The sequence below is a fragment of the Centrocercus urophasianus genome, unplaced genomic scaffold, assembly GCF_019232065.1.
Source record: "Centrocercus urophasianus isolate 14NV4802_14NV808 unplaced genomic scaffold, USGS_Curo_1.0 seq_15, whole genome shotgun sequence".
In the NCBI taxonomy this organism is placed as follows: domain Eukaryota; kingdom Metazoa; phylum Chordata; class Aves; order Galliformes; family Phasianidae; genus Centrocercus; species Centrocercus urophasianus.
Window position 1 is genome coordinate 28,910,499 of NW_024884697.1, and position 21,228 is coordinate 28,931,726.

Genomic DNA, 21,228 nt, shown 5'->3' on the forward strand with positions numbered 1-21,228 from the left:
AGATATTTTTTATCAGAGAAAATATATCTGAAACCAGGATTATTTCTTGTGGGTGAAACCACTTAGCTACAATGGATTAGGCATGGTTTATTTTCACAGAAACGGTTTTATTTGTTCATATTAGCAACTCTCTTAACTGCCTTTTATTGCACTGCCTTATCCAGAAATTGTCAAAATAATTTACAGTTGAGGTATAAAGGGTACTGCAGAGAAAATAACTCATTTGACACTTACAGTTCATATGTAGGCTGACAAGAATGCATAAATTGTTTTCTTTGTAAAACACACTGTATACTTATTTTCCTAATAAGAGTAAAGTGCTTTAGAATAACTACTTCTTTAAAGAATTGTAAAATGAGCAGTCATTTCAAAAAGAGTATTTCCTTCAAAACACTTGCTAAATTCAAAAATGCCAGCAGGAAATAAAAATAAAAATAAAAGAATTAGAAGTTTGATACTAATGTAATCTTCCACCATTTGAATAGCTAATTTAGTAATTTGCTTTTTAATTAAAAATTCTGTCTCCTGTTTTGAGGAAGGTTCCGAGAGTAATAATTACAAAATTAAGCTGCATGGTTGTAATGATGGCCACAAGATCTATTAGTCTTCTCATTGTAAGTCCACTACAGAAAGAGGTGAATTGTATTACAGCAATTTGGACAAAATTGTACTGAATCCAAATGACCCAGGGTCCTGGTACAATTCCAGCTGTAATTTCTGTATTGCCCTGGTAATTTGGTAGACCTCCTGATCCAAAATAATCAAAAGACTATTCGATTTTTACATACCTTATCATATCATCATCATCAATATACTTTTTAATAGATCTTTTATTTTTTTTAACTATTCCATTCAAAGATCTCAAAGCACCATAAAACATCCAGGAAGTTGGCCTCAAGAATTAACCCCCTGCACATTAGTGCTCTGGATGAGGGCTTTTGCCACTTCTCCCCTGGTGGCATGAGCAGGTTGGCAAAGCTCCCGAGAAAGGAGCAGCTTCCACTTCTCTTGCTGCCATCGCTGGAGACTCTCTCTGAGCAAGATCAGCAAACACATTCTCCAAAATGCTGTTATAAAATAAATAGTGGGGGGAAGGAAAAATATTGCAGCAGCTCCTTCCCAGTTCAGAAAGAGCAACTCGGCTGCTGTATTACTTACTAGTAGAAGTTTTCTTTGTCCTGGGGCTGTGAAAGCTGCCCTGTGCTATGAGCCCTGCTTTTGCTGTTCGCATAGAGGGCAGCACAGACATGGGCCCTGCACTCCTGGCCTCCCCAGAGCAGCTGGATTTGCAGCTGGAGCTAATCAGGCTTGCCTACAGTTTCCCTTATTTGGGCTGGGGCCGCAGCAAGCAGTTAGAAGCTTGTGGAAGGCTGATCTCTTTGCTCTGCAGGCAGAGGCAGATGTGATTCCCTGGCCCACTGCTTGGAGTGGCCTTAGTGCTTGTGAGCACGAGGTAGCAGAGAAGTCCCTCTGAAAGAGGCCCTGGAGCAATCAGAGAGGAGGATTTCTAGGGGTTCTGCCTAAATGCAGATGCCAACGTCATCTCGCAGCCCGGCCCATGTAGTTTATTCATTTATAAATGCTTCAGTATGAAGTTTATTGACCACACCTGAATTTGGAAATAACCTTTAATGCTTGGACTTATAACTGCATGCCGTCAGTGCTTCATCATTCAGAATGAGGTGCCAAACTAATTTAAAAAAAAAAAAAAAAAACAAACTTTTGGGGGGTTAATTACTCCCAGACAATGGGAGTTACAAGAGAAGCACAGTGAAGGCACACACTCACTCCTCCTGGAGGCAGTGCTGCACAGCCACTCATTGAAGCTGAGGACACGTGGCCACCAACAATACAGCATCCCCTGCACTCACACCCATGTCCTGAGCTGCTCCAGCCTTCCCAGCTGAGTCTGTCATTGCCTGTGCTGTCAGACGTACCTGCATCACACCTCAGGTCAAGATCGTGAGCTTGGTTGGACTGGTGTCTTTCAAACACCATGTAGGCATCTATGTGCCGGCTTCCCTTAATGTTCCCAGCCGCAGGAACGTAGTCCAGGGAAACTGCTGACTCAGCTCAGATGGTCTCAAAGCTCCTTGCCATGCAAAAAGATCTGCAGCCACTTCAGATTTGTGCCAGCGGAGGAGGAAAGGAAGCTGTGGTTAAGCAGTTTTGCCTGAGCTAGCATCATCAGTTCACATAGTCTGCAAACTGATCATTTGTCCACACAAAAACTGCAGATTGAACGAACACAAGCTTTTCCCTGTGGCAATTTTTTGCTTACTGAGGTTTTCTTTGTGATAAATCCTGTACTCTCCAACATTTTGTCTTCATCTATCTATACAACTTGCTGTCTTATGTATCCCATGGTAAACTTTTTCAAAAGCAGTCCATAGTATGAAATCCAAAGTGATTATATTCCAGCCTTAGGCAGAAAACAGATAAATGTATGTGTATTCTTTAGGATGAGCTTATGACACCACTTGCCCCAGGTTTCTCTTACTAAAGTACCTAAATGTCCAAAGCAGTAATTCCATAAAGAAGTATATCAGTTATTTTCTTCTTCATGGGCACTTGACACCATCATACTAGCTATTAAGGGTTTTGCTCCATGCCTGTGGAAAGTTGTATGGAAATATGAGCCATGTGGTATATATGAGCCCAGCAGTTCAATGTCCAACTGTTGCTTCTTCCGTTGTCTTCTGGACAGTTACATTGTTTTTGGAGTTTTGGAAGAGAAGGCAGGCTGAGCTGGAGTATGAATGGGACACAGTGGAGTACTTAGAGCAAGAAGAACAAATTCGCCCAGAATATGAAGCTCAGTGCACTCATGTAGTAGTGAATGAAATCACACAGGTAAGGACTATTTTGGTAACTGGTCAGAGCTACTGCAATAGACATGTTATGGGAGCACTGTGAAAATGATGAATCTGGAATGGAGCAGAATAAATTGGCAGTGCTTCAAGGAGAGCTGATAAGCTGGCCTGAATAGTGAGTTTATAAATTCCAGATGTGTAGGAGGGAAGTTCTACTAACCATAGGCATCTCTTAGTTGCCTGTTGGAGGAGCTATGAAACTCCTGTGTCATTAATGAACAGAAATAGACATTGTACCTAGCTTAGGAGAGAAACTAAGTCTGCCTTATTAAATCCCCCAATAAACAATCCTGTGCTGCTGCCAGAGGCCAAGATCACAGAGCATTTGCTATCTTTTCCTAAAAATATGTCAGGAAAAAAAGAAAAAAAAAGAAAAGGTGAAACAGAGGGAAGGATGTTGCATTATGTATAATGGCAAGGCATTTTTTCTATCCTGTTTGAAATGTACAAATAGGTATTGTTGCCAAGTGAATGTAGATGCAGTTACGATTAATAACAGCAAACTCACAGGGACAAGGATAATCCTCATTTTAATGAAATAGGATTCATATTTATGAGGATCTTAGTTTAGATTTCTACTCATTATATATTTTGAGTAGCTTCTGCTTTTGCAGATCACTTTAGCTCATCTTCAGTTTTTATTATTCTCTGTCAATATATTGCTCTAGCATTTATCGGATTATTTGCATTGCTTTCACATTGCATCCACATTATACTAGAGCTTATTAGAGGACACTTGAAATTCCAAATTAACTGGTTTGAAAGGCAGTGATCTTGGATACTATGATCAGCCAAGAACGATGGGTCCATTCAGAAAGACTATGCACCCTATTGTAGCTAAAGTCAATAAGAGCTGAGGACATGCAGCCTCTGTGGAAGTCATTTTTGTCTTAGAATAGGCAGTAAAAAGAGGCAACTGTAATCAGGTTAGTCTTCTGAAATCATGAATAAATGTGAGTTTCCAGGATAAAAAAGCAAGACATTTGGTGTCCTGTCACAAAGGGCTAACTGATGCGTACAAAAACGTCTGAAGAAAAGATTGGATGCATCTTTGATCTGTTTCTGAATCTTTTGCAGCAAGAAGAACATGTGCCATACACTGCCTGTGGGAAGTGCGTGCGTATAACTTTATGTACAAGTGCAGTCTTCTTCTGGGTAAAGTTCTCCTTTTATTCTTTCACCTCATCAATTTACTTCTTCACAAAGTGTCTAAAGATAGATTTCCCTAACCTGATAAAAAGATATCAAGAGAAGAAGTTCAGTTAAATTTCCATCCGATGCGTAAAACAAGGCTATGAAGTATGGATCCACATGGACAAGGTCACTGTAGCCAGCAGATAACTCATTAGCATGCAGTCAGGAGAAAATACGCATTGAAGCATCCCACAGCTGTAGCTTTGTGAATGTCATTCACTGTTTTTTCCCTCATTATTTAAAGATAAATGTCTTCGCTTTTGTGAAGAGAGCAGGGAAGAGAGTTGTGGGGCTTTTTTTATGTGTTGTCCTCCCTGCCAGTGTCTGCCTTACTCATTCCAGCTGTTTGGTTCAATATAATATCTCACAGCTCTGGACTTCTTTCAGGTTTTTTGTTTCACTTAGAAGAGCAAAGCTGAGCACTCTTTGATCTTCTAAAGCTGCCGCTTTAATTAAAACTTAACCTTGAAAGAAATCCAGCCACCCATGAAACTGTATCACATGGTAAACGTGCCTAGAGACGTTGCCTTGAAAAGCTCGGTGTTTCAGCCTGCTGTATGTTCTCCTCACACGTAGCATGAGCAGCAGCTCCAAAAGAACTCAAGAACTCATCCTAGATAATAGGAGACAAGACAACACTGAGACAGAACAGTGGCTGGCAGTCCAGAAGCACCTCTTAACAGCTGAAACACAACAAAAAGAAGACTGACTTGCTGCTGGATTTAAGTAGGCAGGCATCAGGTTGAAGGATTCAGGTTGAAATCAAAGAGATTTGATCTAGTTTTGCCATTGTGTTACTGTACTCTCAAATTCTGTGCTAGGAGTGTGGAGGGAGAAGAATTTATGACATTTTGCTGAGATAGTAAACAAAAAATGCACAGCTCTGAGGATCTGAGTCTGAATAATAGCTGGAGAACTAGCAAGAAAGCAGAAAGAGAAGAGATGGAAAGTAATGTGAGGTGCCTGGAGCATGAGTACAGCTCCTGCAGATCACATGAGATGGCTTAAAATGTGTCTGTAATACCATCATGTGAAAGAGAAGTGACAGCCCTCTCCAGGGTCAGCATGGACCTGCTAGCATATTTGCCACCCCGCTAGTTACCCAGTGTCCTCCTGGAACCATCACAAGCCTTCAGGCGTGAGATTTGATTACACATCTCATTATGTTATCTCACATGGCAACAAGGCTTGTTATTAGTCATAAAACAGACCATCTCTTTTTGTTCCTGCAGATTCACTGTGCTACATGAAAAATGCTTCTTTAATGGACTCTAGATTTATTGCCTTCTATCCCATCTGTGCATCCTCTTATACTCACGGGATAGAATAAAAGGCACAGAACCAGTTTCTTTTTGCCTATTGTAAAATGAATTTCAAACTTTCTTCCCAAATCCAGTAGTTCAACATTAATATATTTCCTACATTCTCCTGGCAGATTCTTTTGATTATTGCTTCGGTTATTGGAATCATTGTATACAGACTCTCTGTTTTCCTGGTGTTTTCTGCCACATTGCCACGGCACATTAATGGCACACAAGCAATCCGCAAGTACCTGACTCCACAGACAGCCACCTCAGTAACAGCTTCAATCATCAGCTTTATCATCATTATGGTTCTGAACATCGTTTATGAAAAAGTAGCAATCCTCATTACCGACTTTGGTATGTCTTCACTGTGCCTCAGATTGAAACTGGCTACAACAACAAGCAAAAATAGCATTTGTATTTATAATCAGAACTCCAGTAAATGAATATCTATACCATGCTTTTCAGAATTTTCCCACCGAATCATATGATACCATCTAGAATTTTTCAAATACAGATTTTCTGACTATAAGAGGAATGTTATATTCAGCTCTTTGCCTGGAAACTCCTTGTGTAGCCAGCATCAAAGATGAATTGTTTACAATTTTGTGCTTGTAAAATAGGCAAAGCAAAGAAAATTACTATAATAACCAAGCTTTATGAAAACAGATCAGTAATGCATAACACATTCAATTACATTAGCTTTTGTTTATGGGGAGAATAGCTATTTTCTTGTAAATAAATGAAATAGGGTCACTGTTCCAAAGCTAGATGCCATTCCCTTGTTATTAAATAGATAAACAGTCACAAATATTATTATTCTTTATATCCAGACCATCAGCTATAAAGTAGCTATTTACTTTAGATGTGTGAAGTAGTGTTGTGTTTTAATATAGTTTCATTTAATACTGTTTCATCAGTTGAAAGCATTACATTTGCATCTTTCCTGAGTGTGCTAGATTTGGGAGATTTTTTTTCCAAGTTATTAGATTTTTTGCTTGCTCTTTATTGTCAGAAGACAAATTCTTTCCTTTTTACTACCCATACAGATTTAGAATTAGCATAGCAGCTACCGTATACATAGGGATTATGTACAATCTAATTTATAATGCTCTCAGTCACATTAAGGAGCACAAGTAATATGCATACTTTTCCAGCTGAGGCTCCAAAGCAGCTTTTAGGTACTTGCTGGTTGGCCTTTTCCTCACTTTTTTTTCTATAATTGCAGAGCTTCCAAGGACACAAACCGAATACGAAAACAGTTTGACCACAAAGATGTTCTTGTTCCAGTTTGTCAACTACTATTCTTCATGCTTCTACATAGCTTTCTTTAAGGGTAAATTTGTAGGTTACCCTGGAAATCCAGTTTATTGGCTAGGAAAGTATCGCAATGAAGAGGTAAGAATATACCATAGTACTTGCTTTCAAAATGCAAGAGCCATTAGTCCAGGTATTCTGCTGCATTTGGGATTGTACAACATGGTGGTATATAGTTGGGGTTTGGAATGTGACTGCCTCCCAAGCTGCTTGCCTCCTCGTTAATCCATTGCGCAAACGAAAATGACACAAGACTAGCTGAGCTTAGAAATGTTTTTTATGTACCCAGAAAAGCTCACTTTCCCATGGTCCAACACGCAGGAAGGGGAGTAGACATAGGAACATTCTGCTGTGCTTTGCGCTGGTGCGTCCTCAACTTAAGCACTGTATGCAGTTTGCATTACCACAGTATAAGGACCAAACTGTTATAGAGAGTCCAGAGGAGGACTGCGAAGATGGTGAAGGTTCTAGAAGGCAATGGGTATGAGGAACAGCTGAGGTCCCTGGGTTTGCTCAGCCCAGAGCAGAGGAGCTGAGGGGAGGCCTGATGGCGGCTGCAGCTCCTCAGAGGGGCAGCGCTGAGCTCTGCTCTGTGTGACAGCGACAGCACCCGAGGGAACGGCGTGGGGCTGTGCCAGGGGAGGGACAGCTGGGGCTGGGGACAGGGTCTGCATCAGAGGGTGGTGGGCATGGAACGGGCTGCCCAGGGCTGTGGGAGTGACACCAAGCTGCTGGAGTTCAAGGAGTGTTTGGACAATGGTCTCATAGATAGGGTTTGAATTTTGGGCAGTCCTGTGTGGAGCCAGGAGTTGGACTCAAGGATCCTTCCGGGTCCCTTCCAACTAAGGATATTCAGTGGTTCTATGAACATGAGTAGATGCCTTCCTCTTCTGCTGGGTGATCCTCACCTGATGACAGTATAGTACAAACCTGCAAGACTTCACCTGGTGTTTTGTGCTTTCAGTAGTGTCCTGTAAACCTATCATATGTGACTATATTTCACCTGGAGTTGACTTTTGCATAAATTAGTATAAATGTTTGCCTAAATAGTCTTCTGTAGCTTAAAGAAGTGCTGTTATAATAAATCAGAAATTCATTCTTTTGAATGCTTCATTCCTGCTTGAAAGGTTTCTCAACTTCAAAAATCTTTCATGTCTCTCCCAACCTGTAGTGTGATCCAGGTGGATGTCTCCTTGAACTCACAACTCAGCTTGCCATCATAGTAGGAGGTAAAGCAATATGGAATAACATTCAAGAAGTGCTTCTTCCGTAAGTTCAGACTAAGTAACTTGCCCTTTTGCATTTGAAAGATGCTATTTTGCTTGATTCGTTCAGGAGTTTGGTCACTAAATTTGATTGGAGCAAATTGCATTCTAAAAGAACATGGCTAGTCTTTTGGGATTTTTGGGGACTTTTTAGATAGTTTGGTTAGTTTTGCTTTGGTAGTTTTGAGCTTCTGTCTCTGTCATTTTGACCGACATTAGTTCTAATCAGAAGTGCTTTCCTCCTCTGCAGATTAGACTTAATGTGCATCGTGTTTGATACTTAAAATTGAGGCAGCAGAAACTCTGAAAATACTGAACTAAATACTATTGCTTGATGTTGAATTCAGTGATTTGTTGCTATACATGTAAAAATTATGAATAATTTATTAATTTAACTCATTTCGTTTTATAGTTATATGTGACCTTCAGAGTCCCTAAAAATGCCTTTTTTTAGCATGGTAGATCTCTGGAAGGTCATATTTTAATGTAAACAATAAACAAAGTGCTAATAGTGAATATTCTCCAAGTAATTTAGATGAAGTTACTATCCAGGACTCTGTTCCAGCTCTCAGAACTTGTTCTTTATTTTAAACTGATTGATAACTGCTTACACTACTTGGAGTAGGAAACTCCGAGTTTGCTTATGCCCTCCTGAATGCCATAAACATCAGTCCACAACATATTCCATTTGGCTGTGGTTCTTCCAAGCCCACAAATTGTGCAGCAAAGCAGTTTCAAAGCATGTCACAAATACTGTGTAGCTCGTGTGCTCTGCTGGGTTACTGGCTCTCCAGACCCAAATGCTGCCAGTTTCAGGATGGGACTGTAGACCCATCCCTCTTTTCAGCATCTTTTAGCTGGTTAAAGTGTCCCTAGAATGAGCATGCAGTTACAGCCATAAACAATTGATTCCTACCATTTGTATATAGGTAACACATTCACCTAACCAGAATTTTGAATTCACTTTCATAAATGACAAGTAACTTTTAGGTCCTGAAATGCTGAGTATCATTTCTGGATGTGATTTTTAATTGACCTCTCATTCTTCATTTCTGCGAGTAAAAGAGAAGTGTTTTATTTTCTTTCTCTGTTGAATGACATTCCTCCACCTTCCTTTTTTGAATATAGGCCTTTGACCACTGAAAATGTCTACAACTGATTCATCAGTTTACTTAAATTTGTGTGCAACTCTTTTAGACGCAAATTACAGCTGCACCTCAATCCTTGTAGCAGCTAATCCAGGCACAAGAAAGTGATCAGGAGTAGTTGGCATGGATTCACTCAGGGGAAAGTCTTACTTGACCAACTACTCTGTGATGGAATGACTGGCTTGGTAGATGAGGGGAGAGCTATACTGTCTGCCTTGGTTTCAGTAAGGTCATTGACAGTGCTCCCCAGATGACCTCTACAAACTGTTGATGGGCTGATGAGTAGACAGTAAGGTGGATCAGCTGTGTTCAGAGAGTGGTGTTCAGCTAAAGCACAAAGTGTAGTTAGAGGCCAGTAATTAGCAGTGTCCCTTAAGGATCAATACTAGATCCAAAGCTATTCAACATCTTCATTAATGATCTGGATGAAGAGGGAGAGTGCACCCTCAGAACATCTGCAGAACATTGGGAGAAATGGCAGATACACCAGAGGGTTGTGCTGCCATCCAGAGAGATTTTCTCAGGCTGGAGAAATAGGCTGACAGGAACCTCGTTCAGTGAGGGAAAATGCAAAGCCTTTCATATGGGGAGGAACAACCATAGGCACCAGGACATTTTAGGAGATCATCTTTTCAGAAAAGGACCAGGAAGTACTGGTGGATAGCAAGTAGAACATGAGCAAGGAGCGTGCCCTTGCAGCTAAGAAGGCTAATGGTATTCTTCACTGCATTAAATGAACTATTGCCAGCAGGTCAAGAGAGATGATCCTTCCACTCTAACATGTATGCTGCGTCAACAGTGCTGAGTTCCCTAGTGCAAAACTGCTGGAGAGAGCCTAGCAAAAGGCTACCAAAATTATTAAAAGACTGAAGCATCTCTCCTGTGAGGAGAGACTAAAAGATCTAGGACTATTCATTAAAGATCAGGAGAGATTTTACCAATGTCCATAATTACCTGAAGGATTGCAGAGATTTTGGAGTCACACTCTTGTCAGTGATGCCCAGTGCCAGGACAAGAGGTTCCCTCTAAACACCAGGAAGCACTTCTGTGCTGTGCAGATGATAGAACATTTGGCACAGACTTTATAAAGTGGTTGTAGAGTTCCTTCTTAGAAATCTTCAGAAACTGCCTGGACACAGTCTCAGGTAACCTATTCTGATTCTGCCCAGAGATCCCTGCCAACCTTAACCATTCTGTGATTCTGTGATCAGAAGGGATTAATCTACCTGTCCAGAGGCCTACTTTTGTCATAATTTTCTGTTGTCTTGAAATGTCAATAACCTGTACAATGTAAGTGTAAAGCACTGCAATTCTGATTGATTTCCTTTTTACAATCTTGTTTGTTGTTCTAAATAACTGCATTCGGGATAAGAGAAAACTATGCTCATGTTTGAAGGAAGTTTTCAGTAGTTTGGGGATAACTAAAACCCACTGTGTTATAACAGCAAGAGACTGTTTGTTTTGGGTACGTTTTGTTTGTTTACTTGCATTTACTGAACTTTGTAGGCTATTTTACCAATTGTAGTGGTCTTTTTCTCTCTGACTGACAGTTGGGTTAAGAATCTAATTGGAAGATACTGTGCAGATGCTAGATCAGAAAAGATTGTTCCACGCTGGGAACAGGACTATCATCTGCAGCCCATTGGAAAACTTGGATTGTTTTATGAGTATCTTGAGATGGGTAAGTAGCCATTTAGTTCCAATTTCTTGTCTGTGCTGGATACTGTGTGGGTGTGCTCTAAGGAAAATTTTCATACAAGTAATATTTAGTATGTTTAGAAACAGGAGGTATGTTAAATTTTTAAAAATCCAGTACAAGTTTTGATGAGCCGTTATAGCTTTGTGAGCTTTTATTAAGCAGCTTACTTCAGTTAAGACCTCACTTAAGACCTCACTTCAGTTTCTAGCTAAAAAACAGAGTGAGCAATTGTGGGTGTGCTGCTGCTTCATTATCCTATCATCCAAGAAGCATACCCAGAAGTGACTGGGTCTGCAGTCACTTACATGTTGCTGGTTTCCTGGTCACTGACAGAATTCTGGCTTGTTTGCCACCATCTGTTCTGCAACAGAATTGCAGCATACTTGTCACAGCACCCAGGCACCCATTACATCATTGTTAGCTCAGGCTTTGCAACACAGCACTGAGACAGATAGTCATTAGATTTCCAAGTCTACGTGGAGAAGAAATGAGAAATAAGAGAATGTTTAAATTCCATAACAGTTCCTTGTGATGTGTTGTGAGTTTTAACATTGTCCCGTCCCCTCCACCGAGAAGGTATTTCCAGTAGTGTTATGCTTATATATTCTCACACACATAAGATTCTCTGGGAACTCTGCTACTCTTTCTTGCCCCTCATTCTCTCAATTTGAGTATACAAAATCTATGCTTATCCCCATTTAAAGAACGCATCAAGGCATGTGACCTCTCCCTTTGCCAGTTATACAGTTTGGCTTTGTCACCCTGTTTGTGGCATCATTCCCCCTGGCTCCTCTTCTGGCTCTTATCAACAACATGTTGGAAATCAGGTTGGATGCGTGGAAGCTGACAACCCAGTTCAGGCGCATGGTTCCGCAGAAGGCACAAGACATCGGTGCGTGGCAGCCCATCATGCAAGGCATAGCCATTCTGGCTGTGGTGACCAATGTAAGTAGTGTGCCAGCCACTACGAAAGGTAAAATGCCTTCACTGCAAGCGTTGCATCTAAACGTGGAATGCCGTGTGTATCAATGTTTGTCATGCCAGAGTGGCTACATGAGGCACACAGATGATCCAAATTAATTACAAGTTTCAGTCCCTTGTGACATTAGCCCCTGTGAAGCAGGCTTGAGTTATTTTTCAGATGGTTTAGAAATATGGATATCGTCTAAAATATTAAGTCTAAGTAAAAGAAATTGTAGTTGGACAGAGTTACTACTGCTTTCGTTAAAAGTTATACATACAAAGACATATCTTTTCTGAGATAGTAGCACACAATAAAGAGATATTTTGAGAGTCTATAATTAAATGTATTAATTTTGAGAAAAAAAAATATGTTAGAGTTCAGCTAAGGCTTAATTGATTGTTGTTTCCAACTTACAGTTCTTCTGGTCATACCTGAGTTTAGCTCTGAGCAGTTTTGCAGTTAAAGCAGTAATTCAGCTTCTTTCTATATTTAAAAATACAGTACATGCTCAACATTATAGTACTTATCTCTTGAGATAAGAATGAATTCCTAAGAACATGCAAATGAATCCATCCTTCACTTGCAGTTAAAACCAATTTTGAAAATGATTTATTTAACATATCTAGAAAACTTTATCCTTTCCTCATGAATATACTCTTTAACAATGAAATTTATATGTTTCAAATTTCTGTATTGTTATGTCACCAAAGTCTTGTACAGGCTGCACAGTGGGAAGAAAAATATTCCAAGTAATCCATTGGACTTTATCATTCTGAGTTGTTTGATTTATTCTTAAGCAGTAACTCATATGTATTCTGTTTCTAAGTTTCTAGTGTTGTCCTTGCTCAAAGGAGCAGTGACCACAGCTTCCCTCTGCAGTAGCAGTAGCTGTCTGTAGGGATTCGTTCTGACGTAATCTGAGATGGCCACTTCCTCCAGGACCTCCTCCTTGCAGTAACAGTGCCTTGTTGCACTCATTGGGAGTTTCTGGAGAAACCTGTAAAGTCTGAAGTTCATCTCAGCCTAAGCTGTCATAGGAGTCTCTGCCCATTTTGAGGATGGTGGAATTTGGGTAAGAGGAGAGAGATGGAAATGAGCACTCTAACATATATACTACTGGGGACTTATTTCAATGAACAGAGCAATTCACATTTAAACCAGGACATTAACTTACTTTCCTGTGTCTCAGGCACCTTTTATAGTCAGTAGGTGTTCAACCACCTGTGTGGGGTCTCCACCCCTGGGATTGTACTGTTCAGAAATCATGAGACAGATACGTGTACCTCCCCTCTCCACACTCAGACAAGTTCCCCTGCGCATTGCTCTCTTTTTTCCTCCACTTTTAAATGTCTTTGTTTTGCCCTGAAAGGAAGTGGATATTTTCAAGGAGTGGGAAAGATGAGCTGCCATGGCCTGACAGCCTATTGGGCTGCCACCTTCTCAGTAGTTTGTTTTCACGGTTACTGAAGTTGGGAGTTGTGACCATGCAGAAATACGAGTGTGGGATGGATTTTAATGATTAGGAATATTTTATATGACAACTTCAGCTATCAGGCATTTGGCTGTAATTCCTTTCAAGAATTTTATCCCAAACTATAGAAATCTAACAGGCATGTTAAACATAGATAGGATGTAGAGAAGAGATTTAGGAAAACATAAAAGCAGATAAATAAACATGAAGAAGTATCAGAAGTAAAAAAATCTTGAGGATGGAAAATTTACAAAAGAATCTAGGAGGTAAATAGATAGACAACAAACTGGAGCATATGCTCCAGTGGTTTCACACAGATCTACTGAGGCACATCAAACATAAATGCAGCTGTTCCATAGGCGTGTGAAACATTCAAGGCCTACCAGCAAATGTGATGTTAAAATTTAAAATAAAAATGATGTGACTTTGGTAACACATGTTCAAATTATTAGAAATGTTGAGTGACACCTGGGATACTGCTGGGATCTTTTGGTTTTACTGTTTGTGTAAAAAAATTGTTAATGACAGCTTTCCCAGCAAATTAGGGAGATTGTGCAAACACCCAGATGTAGCATAGCTAGAGTAACATAGAGGCAAAATTACTGCTGCATTAATGTCCTCTTTTGAACTGTGCTGCTACAAAACCTGTAAAATATAAGACAAAGCTTCTGGTGTCCTAGAAGGAAGAAATAGGTAGATAGATTGATATATAATATGTATTAATTATGTATATTATATATATTATATTATAAATTGTATACTTTTTACATAAATTAAAAAATAATATATATATTATGTTATTGGGTAACCTGACAGTCTTTCCTCATCAATCCACCTAGGACTTGTAATACAACTAACTGTGAAATAGAAGACTGAATATAGATCTTAAGATTATTATAAGCATTGTTACAAGTACCTCAATCGAAGACCTTATGGTATTCAGTGCAGAGTTAAAGTTGGTGACCTTACGGTGACTCAGATGTGCAGGCTTCTGTTAGGAGTGTGTACACGACCCTGCTTTAGCTCCTGCAGAAAAGTGACCCAACGGTAGTTTTAAGTGTCTGTCACTACCCATTCACAGCCCATCTGAGGCTACTGCAAGCCTTGCAGTGTTTCCATTCCAAATTCCTGATGTGCTCCATCCCTGAAGTGATATCTCTGAAAACTCAGAGTCCTCAATGTGCACAAGTGCATTTACAGCTTGGTTTTGCTCCCTGTCCTCCTTGCCAAGCACTCAATCCCAGTGCTTATGTGACTGCTAACAGCAGGCATGTTTCTTTTCATAACCCTGTTTGGAGATCTTGTGTGTCAGATGCAGTTAATCTTAGTACGATTGTAGTGCCTTGGCCACTGACACCAGGCAGGCTGATAGCAAGGGGCACAGCAGTAGAGGCTGTGCTGAGGAGTCTCTATTGCAGGTGTTGCAAGGCGTTCAGAGATCCATATTTCTTTCTAGTGAAGTGTGGTCTCTAAAGCCATGTAATAGAGATACTGAAAACAGTTTTCTTCCATTATCTTCAAGTTTGTTTCTCGTTTCACATCCAGGATCTGGATCTAGTGTAGGCCATTAATCTTGTCTTTGTCATCCCTTTGCCATCACTATTTTTCATCAGAACATAGAAACTGTTTCTTTTCTACGTGACTCCTACAGCTGATTTGATTTGGGTAGAGTATCTTCCTCTCCTTCCCACACTGGCTTTGTAATACCTACGAGTATCTTATCAGCAACTTTTGCCAAAATATGTCCATTTTGAGACTTGCCACTCAGACACTGGACTTGCTACAGCATGATATCAAAGCATCTGTTGTGATTTAAAGACTGATTTTAGTTAGTTACAGTATAAATGGAAAACTGTGCATGGTATAGCTTGGGAAGTAGAGAGTGTGCTGTTTGTTTGTAGTTCCCCAGTACAATACTCTAAAATGCAGCCCATAATTCAAAAGGAAGAAAAGCTTTTCCTTTGAGAGGATGCCGTAGGATTAGCTTTCGTTTTTCTGTCCTTGTAGCCCTCTGGAGCACATCTGGAGATCATTCAGGGAGGGGGAGGAGTGTGAGACGGGGCTCGGATTTATGATGATGAGAGACCTGAGGCCTTGCAAAAAAATCATAAAGAGTAAACGTTAAGTTGTATAAATACTATATTCTAGCATCTTGCTGAATGATACATAGAAGCAGCATCAAACCAAATTGGTACAAAGGGAAAAGGATGTTTTTTGCCTTACTGTTCAGTTGCTTTTAGTTCTTTTATGGTCTGACTTGATGCAAACCTTATGGGCTAATAAGCAGTAAGAAATTATATTTAACTAAAACTTTCTGTGCTTATACTTCAGTTAAAAACAGTGTAATTTAAGTGTGAGGTCTTCTTCCTGAAACTGCAGGGCACAGTAATATATATTTCTTGTCAGCCAAAAACACCTACACTGCATGTAAATATAAACAACACATAATTTTCACTTCATTCCTCACTGGCACGTATTGCTTAAAAACAGTTTTTAAAAGTTCATGCCACCTACATTTTATTTAAGCCAGAATACAGTGCCAAAAAAAATCTTTTCAAAGTGTTGATCCTTGAAACTTTTAAACTCTTTTAGTGATAGGATGCTTCTCTTTTCTTTCTCATCAGCCAAATTAACGTTCTCTCAATTGAACTAAATTGCAACAACATTCTGGAGAATGAGAGAAAGATTTTGAACCACAGCCTCAAACTTAAGTCCTGTTTCTTTGTCTTATGGTGTAGCAGATCAGGAATGGGTCCAGCTGGGAACCTTGCCCACACAGGTTGTTACCATTCATGTCATTGGGTATTTTTGTCCACTGCCACAGGACTGAAGAGTTCTCCTCCAGCCATGGCATGCAAATAACCCCTAGTTCCTGGGCCCTGGGCACATGCCTGCCGTATTGAGTTGTCTGGGCAGCCTCATGCTGGGCATGAAGCGCAGTGGAAAGTCTTCCTCACGGGGAAGCCTTTTGAATTTGCAGTAGCAGAGGAGGATACTGGATTAAACATAGTAAACCTGTCCTCCGGAATAGGATGTTTGGGAAGTTCATGCATTTAGGAAAGGCTTCCTACGACAAACCCACAGATCCAATTTCCTGCTCAGTTTGTGACTAGCAGACTGAGTAGGACAGAGTAGAACAGGGCCTCTCCTGGGAGCTTGATAAAAACAAGTGGTCACGTCATATGTAAAGCAGCACTGTGCAGCTGCTACTAAAAAAGTGATCTTGGCATCAAGAGCAGTTTCCACATGTACTGACACTGAAACTCATGAGGCAACAACTGCCAGGACAAATTTGGACTGGCTGTCACCTCAGAAAGAGTGGGATGTTTCTAGGGTCAGAGCTGGATCAGCTATTTATTTATTTAATTCTTTGTATGCAAACTTCAGGCTTCCTGGTGAAATTTAATTTTCTGTTGCTGAAGGACTCTGCTGTGGTTTCCATAAGTTTCACCAGGCAGATTTTCTTCAAGCATCTCATGTGTACCTCTGATAGCAAGCGTGTTTGCTGGAGGTTATCCTAGCATGGTGCGAGGTGAGTTTGGTTGCTGACCTCCCCACCATGTTGAGGAGGATAAAAGTGTATCGCAGCACAACTTTTTTGAGGCATCCAGCAGAGCCAGTATAATTTAAAAACTAGATGGACTGCACATTCCAGAAGGAGATTGTTTGTGCCTGTGAGTGCCTCACTCACAGAGGGAACCACTGACTGGAAAAGCACATACTTTCTGTTTTTAGCTTGTACTGTAAATTTTGAGATACTAAATATATGGCAAGGCTGTGCGTAGTAAGGCTTATTTCTTAAATGCTACTCTGCTTTTTTGTCCCCTCTTTCTAAAATGCAGGCCATGATAATTGCTTTTACATCTGACATGATTCCTCGTCTGGTTTATTACTGGTCCTTTTCAGTCCCTCCTTATGGGAGCCACAGCAGTTACACCATGAAGGGGTATATAAACAATACACTCTCTGTCTTCAATATATCAGACTTCAAGAATGCAAGCAAGCCATTTTCCCCCTGGTTTGGGAACCACACGACATGCAGGCAAGTGTCAAATAACCATCCTTTCCCAGTGACAAGGGTAAATATCACTGCTTTAATATCTAAATAATCCAGATCCACTAAAAATACGCAGTAAGAAATGTTAGAACATTGTGCAAGCAGTGTAGTTTGAATGGCAGAACTGAGTGAACTATCCACCTATAAGTAATACTTACTTCATTTTGTTTTCCTCATATGCTTTAAAAGTGACTTAAGAAGGTTTATCACTGCTGCAGTTGCATTCAGCAGTCTGTTCAGGCTGTGCTAAGCCAGGACACGGCTTGCTCCATCCTCTGGCCACAGAGCCGTACTGCACATTGCTGACACTGGCTGCTGACTCTCTGCATTGCCTTCAGGTACCGTGACTTCCGCTACCCTCCTGGGCACCAGCATCAGTATGAGCATAACATATACTACTGGCACGTCATCGCAGCCAAGCTGGCTTTCATCATTGTCATGGAGGTAAGCCTGTAGGGGTTTTCAGCATAAGTGATTTAGACTCCTCTTTCTTCCCTGCAGAAAATCCTTGGAAGACATTCTGTTCAGGCACAGCTGTCAGAGCTTTTAGTACGCACTGGTGCTGGCATGGGCTCAGGAGAGGTAGATTAAGTGTAGCACTGCTAGAAAAAGTCTCTGAAGTGATGGCATCCATTGAGGATTGCCCCAGTATTTGCAGTTTCTCTTCTCAAAAACTGTTAAGTGATTTCTAGTATCAGAAAAAGAAGGGACAGTAGCACCAAACATTTTTATATGTTTTTAGAGGTTTGTGCCCTGCTTAATGAATACATGCAATGCAGCACGTGCACTGAGTGACCTGTGTAAAGTCAGTCACTGCAAGAGGTGAGTCTGTAGATGAGACTTTGGTTAAAGAGCAATTGCTCTCTCCCGTGCAGCAACAATGTGGGGTTAGGAAAGATGGGAAACAGTCCAAGATCAAAGGAAAGGAATACCAAATATTCTTTCATTATAAAATGTACTTAGTGCCTGATCCAGGGACTACTGAAGTCACAAGAAATGTGCAGCTTGCTAGAGCACAGTTCCATAGCAGAGGAATGTCTGCAGCCCTGGAGGCATTTGGACAAACCTGAAACAATTTAGAAAGATCTGTAACCAATATTTCCACAGTCTTGGGGGGAAAGGAAGCACTGAGCACCAGGGTTCCCCAGAGCAATCAGAAACGTCATTAGTAGCATCAGGATTAGAAAATCAGAAAGTTTTGTTTATCAGACAATTATTCTATTCATCTCTGCTTTTTAGGATACTGTTCCAGTGTAGTAGATACTGGTACAAAACCACAGCCTTAAGAAATAGGGTGGCATTTCAGTATTTCTCAGAATAATAATAACATCCTGTTCAACCCAACTGACATTTCTTTTCATTTGCACCTTCCCCAGCATGTCATCTACTTTGTGAAGTTTATTATTTCCTACATAATCCCGGATGTGTCACAAGAGACCAAGAGCAAGGTCAAACGAGAGAAGTACCTGACACAGAAAATCTTGCACGAGAACGACCTCAAAGTTGTGAAAAAAACCATAGGGAAAATCGCCGACAAAATTATTGAAGGAGTAGACAGCACTTTCCGGCCTAAAACTGAATAAGGACTTTTTTCTATATGGAGGAACAGTTTTTAACCAGCTAGTGCCTGCCCAGGCATTACCAATAGTTAACCAAACGCTTTGGATGAATTTGCCTTACTAAACATGGTTTCTTGCAGCTGTCACCTGCTCTGTTGCCTGTTTCTCTTAGGCAAAAGCAACCACTGAGACTCAGTTTACAATCACCCATTTTTTAAACCAGCTTTATTAGGACACATTTTAACATGTGAAGGTAAAAATTATCGTTTTAAAACGATGCTGATTAACTCTGAAATATACAGAGTGCTTTCCTTTTTATTTAGGTATAAGCTAGTAGGAACTTGAATAAAACTTTAATAACAAGAATTACTTGTTATAAGAACACCACCACTTTCTGTGAAGGAGCTTCAATTACTTGGTGATGCAAACCCCAGCTAAAAGAAGGAAAAGCCAAAACATGGAGGAAAGAGAAGGAAAATGCAAGTCGCAAGCATGTTGTTAAGCTGTTGCAATTGACTTACTGAGCACTGTTCTATGCTTTGCTGACTTAGAAGTGCATACTGAAACTTAAATGGATAAAAAGATATTTCAATTAATCGTGGGCTTGGATCACAAGAAGCAGTGGGACTGTAAGCTGTTTGCCAGCCTCTGTGTAAACAGGAGAATTGAAATCGTTGCATACAACTGACTTCACTGCACTTGGAGCAAGTGGAAAACTCAGTTATTTTCTCTTTTCCCACATCAGTGTACCTTCATTAGCTCACTTGGCCATTCTGTTCTGAATGAACACAGCCTTTAAGGTCTCCCAGCTGTAACAGTAATGAGTGTTAAAGTTCTTTTCATGAACTAAATAATTGTAGAGGGCTGTCTTTTGCCTATACCATAGGCATTCTCTTCCCTGATTTTAACACAGAAAGAATTTGCAGCTGGACCTGTTCTGGTGCAACACTGTATGACAAATTAAACGTGGACAAGACCATGAATCTATTGAAGCTGCAGATCGGAATAAACCATTTAATATGCATTTACTGTGTTACAAAACTTTAAATAATCAGGAAGATGTTACAAGTGTGGATGAACTTGCCAGAGCCATCAATCATCTTCACATTATGCTGCGGATCTGCTTGGCTGTTTTGGCCTCAGTTGCATCCTAGGAGTTCAGGAATTACAGGGTAAACGTGTATGTAGAGCTCCTACAGCAATGATGTTCCCAATTATTAACTTGCTTTCTTTTTTTAATGGCTCTTGTACACCAGTCCCTATGAATTGTGAAAGCCAAAATCTTGAAAGAAAGGCAAAAATATGTCTGCAGTCTGTAAACCAGATGATTACTGCTGGGTTTGTAATTTTGTACTCTTAAATGTCATTCATATGCACAATACTTAGGCAGATATTTGCATAGCTTTTTACATATTAAGAACGTTTGCGAAACAAAGTAGCATTGGTAAATTGTATTTTATCCCATTAATAATCAGAAGGAGTTAAACATCTGAATTTTGTAGAAAAACTTCAAAATACCTCAAGCCCATCCTTTGTAATGGCAGCATATGAACCAGAAGAGGCAACACACGAAGGGAATTATTTCAGCAGATTGCACACAAGCTTCCACTAAGCACAGCTTTGCAAAATGATTGCATAGAAGAATATGGGAGAAAAGCTTGGTTCAAAAATCAAACAAAGGTTAAAAGATGAAAGACAGAAACCCGGAGGTTCCAGAGAAGACTTACATTTCTGACAACCAGGAACTGAAGTTTGCTTTATATACTGCCTGGGAAACCTGCTGCCAAACACTACCTGAAGATGAAAAGATGCAGGACAGAAAAACAAGATCATAACCATAAACAACTACTGACCAGAGCCATGATAAAACTGGTGCTTCTTTCCACAGGAAATTGTACTCTTTGACATTTATTTTTGTTGCCAGTCAGAAGCACAACAAGTCTTTAAATTTACGAGGAATAAAATATAAATTTGGCAGATGGATAGACAAACACTCAGAAGTTTCTAAACAAGACAGGACTTCTTGTTGGAATATATCATCCCAATACCGATATGACCTTTTTCCAGAATATCAGAATGATTAAGGTTGGAAGGGACTTCTGGGTCCATCTGCCCCAGACCCTGCACAGCAGAGGCACCCAGAGCAGGGTGCTCAGGCCCACGTCCCAGCAGCTGCTGAAGGTCTCCAAGGAGGGGACCTCACAGACTCTGGGCAGCCTGTGCCAGTTCTCCATCACCCTCACAAATACAAAAAGATTTTTTCTTATGTTCAGATGGAATTTCTTGTGTTTCAGTTAGTGCTTGTTGCCTGGCTGTCACTGGGTGGTGTACCAAGCTTTTCTGTATAACAGAATTTTGTCCAGAAGACCATTTCATG

At 40.3% G+C, this 21,228-nt stretch overlaps 1 protein-coding gene across 1 annotated transcript in view; it reads left to right on the top strand.

Annotated features, from left to right (window-relative positions):
• ANO6 (anoctamin 6) overlaps positions 1 to 20,914 on the top strand; it is a 69,943-nt gene extending 49,029 nt beyond the window's left edge. Inside the window, exons 11-20 of the mRNA XM_042815866.1 lie at positions 2,708 to 2,853; positions 3,951 to 4,028; positions 5,503 to 5,728; positions 6,600 to 6,769; positions 7,860 to 7,957; positions 10,652 to 10,782; positions 11,540 to 11,745; positions 17,078 to 17,277; positions 17,631 to 17,736; positions 18,669 to 20,914. Of these exons, the coding sequence (XP_042671800.1) occupies positions 2,708 to 2,853; positions 3,951 to 4,028; positions 5,503 to 5,728; positions 6,600 to 6,769; positions 7,860 to 7,957; positions 10,652 to 10,782; positions 11,540 to 11,745; positions 17,078 to 17,277; positions 17,631 to 17,736; positions 18,669 to 18,875 (1,568 nt within the window). The 3' untranslated portion in view covers positions 18,876 to 20,914. The remainder of the gene's footprint in view (positions 1 to 2,707; positions 2,854 to 3,950; positions 4,029 to 5,502; positions 5,729 to 6,599; positions 6,770 to 7,859; positions 7,958 to 10,651; positions 10,783 to 11,539; positions 11,746 to 17,077; positions 17,278 to 17,630; positions 17,737 to 18,668) is intronic.
• The last annotated feature ends 314 nt before the right edge of the window (positions 20,915 to 21,228 follow it).